This window comes from Lynx rufus, unplaced genomic scaffold (genome assembly GCF_022079265.1).
Source record: "Lynx rufus isolate CCGP_SWC_20201006 ecotype Redwood Valley unplaced genomic scaffold, mLynRuf1.p SCAF_23, whole genome shotgun sequence".
In the NCBI taxonomy this organism is placed as follows: domain Eukaryota; kingdom Metazoa; phylum Chordata; class Mammalia; order Carnivora; family Felidae; genus Lynx; species Lynx rufus.
This window is the reverse complement of record NW_025814838.1, coordinates 8,431,271-8,441,664: the sequence shown is the minus strand read 5'-3', so window position 1 is coordinate 8,441,664 and position 10,394 is coordinate 8,431,271. Positions and strand designations below refer to the sequence as shown.

General features: G+C 43.0%; 1 protein-coding gene across 1 annotated transcript in view; it reads right to left on the bottom strand.

Moving 5' to 3' along the window:
- Positions 1-1,412: 1,412 nt before the first annotated feature.
- Positions 1,413-10,394, bottom strand: part of DNAH3 (dynein axonemal heavy chain 3) — a 163,770-nt gene continuing 154,788 nt past the window's right edge. The window contains exons 56-61 of the mRNA XM_047087673.1: positions 9,752-9,906; positions 8,751-8,918; positions 6,959-7,101; positions 4,423-4,627; positions 3,430-3,567; positions 1,413-1,766 (exon numbers count right to left, since the gene is read on the bottom strand). Coding sequence (XP_046943629.1) covers positions 1,413-1,766; positions 3,430-3,567; positions 4,423-4,627; positions 6,959-7,101; positions 8,751-8,918; positions 9,752-9,906 — 1,163 coding nt within the window. The remainder of the gene's footprint in view (positions 1,767-3,429; positions 3,568-4,422; positions 4,628-6,958; positions 7,102-8,750; positions 8,919-9,751; positions 9,907-10,394) is intronic.

Sequence of the window (10,394 nt, the reverse complement as noted above, 5' to 3'; positions counted from 1 at the left end):
CAGAGAAACCGAAAGACACATTAAGACCCTCAAACAACTCTTAAAAAATGAGAACAAACTGAGGGCTGATGGGGGGTGGGAGGGAGGAGAGGGTGGGTGATGGGTATTGAGGGCATCTTTTGGGATGAGCACTTTGACAATTTGACAATAAATTTCATATATTAAAAAAAATACATTCAGAAACTGTATTTGACAACAAATTTCATACATTTAAAAAAAATACATTCAGAAACTGTTCTAAAAAAAAAAAAAAGACCCTCAAACAGCCTTATGTCTTTGCTCAACTATGAACTGACCACTGGAATGCCCTGGTCACTGAGAGCCAAAGAGCTAAATGAAAGAGTTAGTCGAGAAGTAATATACAAAGAATTTGATTTTTATATTCCTTAGGATTCTCTTTTAGCTGGCTCTGGGGGAAAACAGGAAAGTGATAAACTAGAAATTTTTTGGACATGGTTGTTGGAGCTACACATTTAAGATTCTACATCATAACATAGCCAAGTCATTGGCAGGGAGGCAGCATGTGGCAGTGAAAAATGCATGGGTTCTAGAGGCAGACAGACCTTGGCTCTGCAATGTCAAAGAGCTGGATGATCTTAGGCAAGTTACATAATCTCCAGAGGGAGAGACAATGGTACCCACCACATAGGAAAAAAGATATCTAAAGGACCAGGTCACAACCCATGGTACATAGTAGGCATGCAACAAATGCTGGTTTTCTCATGTCTCCTTCCTGAAATTTCTGCCCATTTGTTGCAGGCTAGTAGAGAAGTATTTGGGTTCCATTTCTATCACTGATAAGTTGTGAAACCTTGAACTAGTTGGGTTTTTTTAATGTTTTTATTATTATTATTATTATTTATTATTATTATTATTATTATTATTATTATTAGAGAGAGAGACAGAGTGGGAGAGGGGCAGAAAGAGAGGAAGACACAGAATCTGAAGCAGGCTCCAGGCTCTGAGCTGTCAGCACAGTGGCTCAAGCCTTTTTGAACCTGAGAGGCTGTAATGTTAGTGCTAGGAAACAGCACTAGGAAAGAAGCAATTAAAGTTCAGTGGAAGTTACAGCAAAACAACAGGAAATAAAACACAAAGGAGTTTAGCCAAATGGCTAAAGGTCTAGGTTGAAGAGTCCCATCATCTGTGTTCAAATCCAGGCTCCACTAGTTTAGTAGCTATCTGATTTGGGAGATCTTACTTACCTTCTCTGTATCATGGTTTCTGTGGCCATAAAATGAGGATAATAATAACCTACTTTATAGGGCTGCTCTGAAATACTGACTCGTAGCAAGTGCTCTATTAATATAACTGCTGCCATCATCATCATACCATGTGTCTCTTATGAAAGGAAAGCTAGGTTGTGGTTGAGAATGAGATGCCTTTTATTTTCTGCATTGAGATGGATGCCATCAATTATCCAGCTGGCACAGAGAGGCTACCCCTCGGTTTATCCAGTGCTTCTGGGGCCTGTCTGTTGGGAGTTCAATGGAGAGGACATAGTTGGTGGAATGGCCTGTGGTGGAGAGGATGCCTCTTCGGGCACTTGTTTTGTAGACTGGACATACATAAATGTTCTGATGTGGAAACATTGCACTTTCCCCAGGTTTCAGCCAAATAACGGGCAGTGGATCATAGAGAATTTTGGGGAAAGACTCCTCAATCTGCACTGTTTCCCTGTCCCAGCGGGCACCTTCTAAAAAGAGTCCTTTTATGTAGGCCCCATCTTCTGGGTTACTCTCCATGACTGTTTCTTGTGTGGTTACCTGGAAGAGAGAGAGCTGTAAGTTCTATTACCTGCAATTTCCCTAAATGGGGCAGCATCAAGAGATCAGAAAATCTGTTGCAATGTCTGCCTTTCCCAATATACATTTCCCAGGACACTGTGGCTTCTGTGATAATACTCCTGCCTTCACAAATGAACCAGGTCTGATTCCTAGTCAGCATGCTGTGCTCCTATATGGTAGGCATAGAGAATGCACTAAAGTAGGAGCTAGGGGATCACATTAACTGTAACTAGCTTAGTGACCTTGCACAATTGGGACCTGGATCCATAAAGTGAGAGGTAAGATTCAGATGCATGCTGGTAAAGCAGCTGTCTGGCAGGGAGAAATAAAGCCTTGATTTGCAGTTTTTGTCAATTTCTATTGTGTACATGTTTCAGGCTATTAAAACTATGTAATAACCAGCTCCACCCGGGTCTGGTGAGTTGATATGAGCCAGCTCCAGGACACCACTGTTTAAATTCAGAGGTAGTAAAGTCAAATTCCTTAAGGTGAGTGCAGAAAATGGTCCAGGTGTAGGAGAATAAGGAGTGGTGGGGATTATGATGAACCAGAGAAGACAAGCTCCATTTAAAATCATTCAAATTCTTGGGGCGCCTGGGTGGCGCAGTCGGTTGGGCGTCTGACTTCAGCCAGGTCACGATCTCGCGGTCTGTGAGTTCGAGCCCCGCGTCGGGCTCTGGGCTGATGGCTCTGGGCTGATGGCTCTGGGCTGATGGCTCGGAGCCTGGAGCCTGTTTCCGATTCTGTGTCTCCCTCTCTCTGCCCCTCCCCCGTTCATGCTCTGTCTCTCTCTGTCCCAAAAATAAATAAACGTTGAAAAAAAAATTAAAAAAAAAATAAATAAAATCATTCAAATTCTCTTTCTGTTGTTGTGAATAGAATATTTTTCTCATTTTTACTCCTAAGTACTTATTGCTAGAATAGGAAAGGCTATTGGTTTTTGTATATTTAACCAGTATTCGAGTATCCAATCACCATATCAGTATTCTGATACCTATTATCTATCAGTATTCTGACAGGTGTAGTTTTAGAGTCTTTAGGGTTTCTAGGTATACAATCATTTCAACATCAAAAAAGATGGATTTATCTATTTTCCAATATTTATCCCAGTTATTTTGTTACCTTATTGCATTAATTTCAGCTTCATGTTGCCTTCGAAGATTATCAAGTTCATTCATAAACTAAATTAAGACCTATCAACCAGTCTGCAACCTCTGGACAAGATGATCTTACTCTTTTCTCTCCATATATGGACAAAGGTGATACTTGATTATTGGTCATTCCTTTGACTTCACTCCAAGGAAAGCACTACCCAAGACCATTAACATCTTTCCAAATGAAGAGTCCACCATGATGAATAAACAATAGGGAAGCATGCTTTAATTTTTCTTGGTATAATGGTGGCAGAGTTTTTCTCTGGAAATATTCTTTATGTATACACAGCAACAAAGCCTTGGGAATTCTCTGATTCTGTCTGGAATAAATTTTGGAGCTATTTTTAAGTCATACTAAATACTTCACTTGTACCATCTCAGAAGCATTTGGGCCTTAACACATCCAAATGTTTGGACTCATTAAAAAACAGGCAACATTGCTTTCTCTGGTGGGTCCCTTGAGCTGGCCTAACCCAAAGTATGTCTACCTCAAACTCAAATCCGATGTGGTCAATGGGGATGGTGTATTTCCGGGCATAATTCTGAGAAACACCGGTCAAAAATGACTGTGTGAAGTAAAATCCAGAGATCCAAAAGACCACAGGGGGCCCGTGGTCAATCCATTCCTGGAGAGTCACAGAAATAAAAATTCAAAATCAACAGCACATCAAAGATAGTTCAAAGGCAGGTAATGTAAGTGAGTTCCGTTAAGAAAGATGTTTTTTCTTTTTTCTCAAAACAGGTAGCCCTCTCAGTTTAGTTTGTATTTTCCCACTTTTTTCCCCCACTTTTGAAATGAAGGTACAAACATATATTTCTACTTTAAGAAAAGCACAGGTGCAAGCTGGTGTCAGGGTATAATAGACACTGGCAGGGAATGTAATGGTGGAAACTATGTGCCTTGCCTAAACTGAGCAACAGCCACTCATCTCATAATAGTTGCCATGCAGGAATGCAGGCTCATTATTTCAGCTCTTCCTTTTTTTGCAGGACAAACATCTGGATTGTTACGTGTAATAATTCAATGTTTACATGCTATCTCAAAAAATTTTAAATTAGGGGCACCTGGGTGGCTCACTCAGTTAAGCATCTGACTCCTGATTTCAGCTCATGTCATGATCTCACAGTCATGGGAACAAGCCCCGCATCAGGCTCTGCACTGAGCATGGAGTCTGCTTGAGATTCTCTCTCCCCCTCTCTCTCTCTGCCCCTTCCCTGCACACGCTCACACATGCACACTCTCTCTCTCTCTCAAAATAAATAAATAAAAAAAATTTTTTTTAATTACCAGGCAGCCAAACCAAATATATCTATTAGTCAAATCTGGCCCATGAGCCACTAGTTTGTAACATTTATTCTAGTTCCGACTCCTGCCCTCAATTCTGGCAAGACTGTTTCCAGTAGGTGCTCAATCCATTTCAGAATGTCCTCTCTACCTGAATGCGTGTGCCAGGTGCCCAGCTGCCCTGACTCCCAGGTACCTGGAAGAAGGCCAGGCGGGCCAGCAGGTCAGCCACATAGCCCCCCAGGGGCTTCAGGGATGGGTAGGACTTGGCCATCCACATGGCTGGCACTTTACCCACGATCATGCTACTGAAGACATCCTCCAGCTCTGAGGACATCAGGACCTGTCCTTTGATGGCTCGGCCAAGATCAATGAGGCTTCTGCGAACGACCTTGGTCAGCCTGCAAGAACAAAGGAGCTGGCTCAGCCAGCTTCTCCAGCTTTACCCTACCCAAATACCCTGACTCAGGTCTCCTTTCACTTTTCCCCTCTTTGAAAGGTCAGACAAGTAATATACATTCATGATGAAAAAATTATAAAGATGAGAAAAAAATGAAATCACCTGGTATCTCACCACCTAAAGATAACTTTGATGTTTATCTTTCCAAATTTTTCTATATGTAAACATAAATTATTTTTAATGGTATTAACTATATTACTTTTTTGTAATCTGTTTTTCTCTCTTAGCGTATAGGGAGCATCTTTCCAATTCAATAGAGACCTAAATCATCCTTTTTTAATGACTACAAGGTATTTCATTTTATTTAACCATTCCCCTATTGCTGAAACATGTTATTTCTAGGTTTGTTATCACTGTTAACAACATTGCTAGGAACATCCATCCATATCAATCTTTGTGGAAACTTTTAATGATTTTCCTATGAAAGGTAGAATTTCTAGGTCAAAAGGTAATACAATTTGAAGGGGTTTGATCCATATTACCAAAGTTCTTTTCATAGATTATGAGGTCCATGCCTGAGAAAAGGCAGCCTGGGAGATGCCAAGATTGCCTGCCTCTCTCTCTGGCCTCTATGTTTTGAGGCCTAGCTAAGCCCAGAGGGAATTCACCTGAGAGTGCCAAAGAATATGCCACCAGAAATAACTTGTCATCTCTAGCAATTTTTGGAATCCCAGCCAAGTGGATATGAGAATGATCATATGCAAGAAAGGGATTCCTAGACGCATAATCACTTAATATTCATATTAAGAGGAATTTAAGGGTCAGAACTTTGGTTCATGTGCTTGGCTAAGGAGTCAAGGGGCAAAGTTACTATCTGAAGGATTATTCCACAGACCTTTGGCTATTATACCTAAAGACTTACTTGTAAGAGCTTTTCTATATTTTTTTTTAACTATGTGCTCTGCTAGTTTCAAGGTTTTAGGAAGTAACATTTGCCTCAGAAGACACAGTAATGATTCCCCTGAACTGGAAACTGAACTGTCACCTAATCATTTTGATATTCTCATACCACATGGTGAACAGGCCAAAAAAAAGTGATTGGTGAGGATGTGGGGGTAGATTACTCAATGTGATTAATCCTGACCGTCATGGAAAATAAGATTGCTGTTACCCTGTTCTCTTCTATTACAATGACCAGTGGTAAAGGCTAGTGAAGGCCCCTACAACCACTAAGGAAGAGTTCCTGTGACCTTAGGAGAGGCTGGACAGCAGAAGAGCAAAGCCATTAGGCTTGGCATCTGGATGAATGACAACTACATCCCATCATGCAAAGTATCTGACTCACAGCAGTGCTGCTGCATCCTTAGCTCACACCCTATACTTTGCTTCGTTCCCCCATATGGTCAACTGTCTGTTGACTCTAGAGTTGACTCTAATCCTAACACTGAGAAGGCAAGGAATACTTAGATGACATTCTTCCAGTTCTTTAGTACTTCAGAGTTTAGGGATGTCCCTAAAACTAAGCAATGATCAATGAGGCAAAATGGAGACAGTAACAGATGGAGAGCTGGGAGCAGTGAGAACCTTTGACTTGAAGACAGAAGTGATGAGCTTTCTCATTTGGTATATATGGTCTTTGAGAACCTTTCAGTCTTATTTAGAAGTCAAATCAAGATGATCTATTGGGTTCTCTGCTGTAGTAACTAGAGAAGTAAGGAGGGCCAGAGACCCTTAGCTCCATGGCCAGCCCATCACACCCCTTCTCTACCTGTGTGATAGGGGCAATGGGATAAACTTCTCTCCACCCTTTTCTATATTCGCCCTGATTTCACATATTGGGTAAGTGTATGGGCTCTGGAATCAGACAGCCTGGATTCAAACTCCATTCTGTCACTGAATTACTGTATGACCTTGTGCAAGTTGTATAACTCTTCTGGGTCTGTTTTCTCACCTTTAAAATGGGGGCAGAGGGATTACTAACTGTTCCTATTTCAAAAGACTATTACATGGTTTGAATACAAACACATACATGGTGCTTGGAGCTATACCTGGCACTAAGGGCTCAAGAAAAGTGGCTCTGATAATTACTTTTACTATGAGTCTGCTTGGTATTGGTTTTAAGCTGATTTTCCAGGTGTACTATCAATGAGTGGAAGAGAATGACTAGAAAAATTGAGTTAAACTTGGGTCAACACATGCTGGGATGGTCCTATTCACAGCCCTCCCCATAGGTGGGGCAAACCACTTATCAAGTGCACATGTCAGTTACTGCCCATGAGATCATACCCCTACACTCCCACTCCAAGGATCCAAGTAAGACCATCCAGCCCACCTGTTGAATCTGATGAGCTCCTGCCTTAGGACAGTGTTCATGGATTCCTCATAGACCACAGGGTACAACTTCATGACCACTTCCAGGTCAAAGTCTTTGGGAAGCATGGAGAGTATGTCCTGAGCCAGCTCCTCAATGACTTCCTTAAAGTACAGACGTAGAGAGGTGAATGAGAAACAAGGCCTGTGCACTGTGGCTTTGTCTGGGTAAACCTGAAGCAGTGAGCATTGGTCTTTTTAATCACAGCCTACAGGACCTTCCTGGGAACTCTCCTACAAAAGCCAATTCTGCCTAGGGGAAAGGAGGTCACTTACCTCTCTACCAGTCTTCTTGAAGGCATCACCTCTTGGCCCAGAAGGTAAAAAAACCTAAGCAATAAGAGCCCTATTCTTACACCTGAAGTAAGGTTCTGACGGCTGGATAGGTAGCCTCAGGCAGTGCTGAACCCAGCCAAACTCCTCCTAGGAGAGCATCTCCCACAGCTCTCTCAGCCAGCCCCTCATAACCAGCTCATGGTACAGATGGGACTCTTGCTCAGTGCCAGTGACCGTATAGGACACCTGGGAAAGCGGTAAGCCATTCCTCAGCATCGAGCAAGAATAGCCCAGGGCAATGGGGTTGGCCAAGTAGGGGAGGGGACAGGCCTAGAGGAGCAAGGAGTAGGACCTGGGTGTGGGAGAAACACACAGCTCTGCCATCCTATGGATCTGAAAGGCTTGGAACACACACTTCCTTCCCTCTTCTCACAGTGAGGGGAATTTCCATCCCTAAACTGAAACCAAGCAGGCTGCTCTATCTTTATACCTATTATCATTTATGGCACTATGAGCCAAATCAAGAGAAACCCACAGCTGAGAGGGCTTGAACATGGAGTAGCTCAGAGGATGGAGAAGGGAAGGGAAGGATAGGAAAGAAGAGGGTGTGGTGGAGTCAGGAGATGGCAGTCCTGGATCTGGCTCTGCCTCTGAGCTGATGAATGCTTTGAAGCAGGTCTCTTCCTCCCACTGGGCTATTTCACCCCCATCTGTAGACTGAGGATGGTGGACCAGGTCTGTGCCTCATAAAGCATACTGCAAGAGGCACCCAAGCTGTTTCTAGGTGTTTCCAGGACATGGAACACATCATGTTGAATCACATGGTGATAAAGTCATTCTCTTTCCAAGTTTCAGCTGCCTTTCTCTTTTCATTCTTCTCAAGGACAAAGTCTCAGATCAGTGCTAACTAAACGCTCTGTAACACTGGCTGATCCTCCTCTTTTCACAAGCAGCCAGCAGGGCCTCAGCAACATAATCTGCAAAGAACCTAATAACCGTTTAGTTTTCATTTTATTTTGTGGCTGTTGTGACTTTATGGAAGTGACATTGGGTTTCCATTTATGGTAGTGATGTGCAGAGCTTTTTTAAATATTTTATTTTTTAAGTAATCTCTACACCCAATGTAAGGCTTTAACCCATGACCCCCAGATCAAGAGTCGCACGATATGCAGTGTTTAAAAGAAATGTTTTGAAGAGATTTTGTTTTAAATATTATGTAAATGTAGTATAGATGACATATGGGTAGAGCAATGACTCCTGAGGGCTATATAGGAGCAGCTGACAATCCGGAAACACTGCTGCTCTTCCAGCTCTGTATTTAAGGACTCTCAGCAGGAAGACCAGAGCACCCATGCCCCACAGAGTCTGCCAAGCCTCCGATCGTCAGCCTTCTAGGTTATCACCCACAATCCTGCATGACCACTAGATGGACAACTGTCTGTGAATGGAATTACGTCTCCCACCCAAAGCCCGATTACCTGAGGGGACTTGCCACTCCCTCCTGACTGCCTAGGGAGGGTCAGCAGCACTCCTTGAAACAGCTGGTTGGTTTCCTGGTTGTCCTTGGTGATGTCAGCATTCTCATGGAGGCCAAAGACTTCTGGGTGGGTTGTGATGGGTAGGTTCCTAAGATACTCGATATAGGACTGGAAAGGAAATGTTCAGTTGACACAAACCCAGGTCCTTTGGGGTCCCAGAGATCACTTAGGGCTTAGCTGTACCCAACCCAAGCAAGAATCACATTGGATTGGTAGCACAGGCCACATCTGCCCACCACCCCACACACCAACCAACCACACACACACACACACACACACACACACACACACACACACACGGTAAACACACCCCAAGCTGTTCCTCATACAGTCTTCTGGGGAGTGAGTATGAAGGCAGAAGGACTGAGTATCTCCCCTCCCACCCCTAGCTTCTCCCTGCTCCCCCTGCAGTTCTGGCTTTACAGTCAGACTGAACTGGGTTTGGATCCTAGCTCTACTGAAAACTAACTGTGTAACCTTGACCCCCAGTTTCCTTATCTGTAAATGGGAAGATAAGTGAAGTTACAAAGTAATAGGCCTTGGCATATAACAGGTGTTTAATAAAAGAAATCCCTCTTAAAGCTCTTACAGATTTCCTGTTTTCTTCTTCCTGTTCTCATTCTCCCATCCAGTTTTTCTGTCCTTCCCCTTTAGCCACTTTCTGAACCTTTGTTTTCAAGTAGCAATTTGCAACCAGGTTACTACCAAGGCTTCATTTTAACCATCCTTCCCCTTAACTCCCCAAGATGGGCCCCACATTTTGAAAAGATCTTGTCTATCAAATACCCAGCTTTCATTCAATAATAATAATGTCTCTCTTAGAGGCTTTTTGGAATATTGGAAATAACTTATGGTCCCAAGTCAGGAAGCCCAAAGCTACCCCTGGCTCTCCTTGGCTACTCCGCAGCCCCTAGCCACATGGAGACTGCCAAGCCCCTCACCTGGTAGGAGCCATGAGGAGGAATGTAGTAAGTGTCTCCAGGAGCGAGGGAGTAATGGTCCTGCTCAATTTCCTTACAGTAGAACGTGGACAGAAGGGATAGCAGGAGACGCCTGTCTTTGTCATCAGTCACTCTGCCCCCGTAATTACATTCCCCTGTGGACAACCAACAGGAAGAAGTTGAGCTCAAGGAACGTCATAATGAACTTGGTCATTAACCTAAAACAGAGGATTCTTCCGGCCAAGAAACTCTGCTTAGATGCAGGGTTGCTGAAACCAATGCTCACATTGGGATGAGATCAGGCCTTTTTGGTATTATGTTTGCCACAAAAATAGTACTTATTCACCACATTAGAAATTAGGAAGTAAAAATAAACTGAAAGAAAAAACCAATACAATCACCAATAATTCCATCAAAGGTAACTGTGAACATTTAGGCATCTTCTTCATGTGTGTGGTTGTGTGTGTGTGTGTGTGTGTGTACACACATGAAAGGCATTACATAAAGGTGGTTCAGGGCAAGCACTTTGGCATAAGACAGTCCTGGGTTCCAATCCCAGCAGTTTCTCATCTGTCGAGAAGCAGAGATAATTGCAGTACCCATCTTACAAGGTTGTGGTTAATAATGCTTATAAAACATTTAG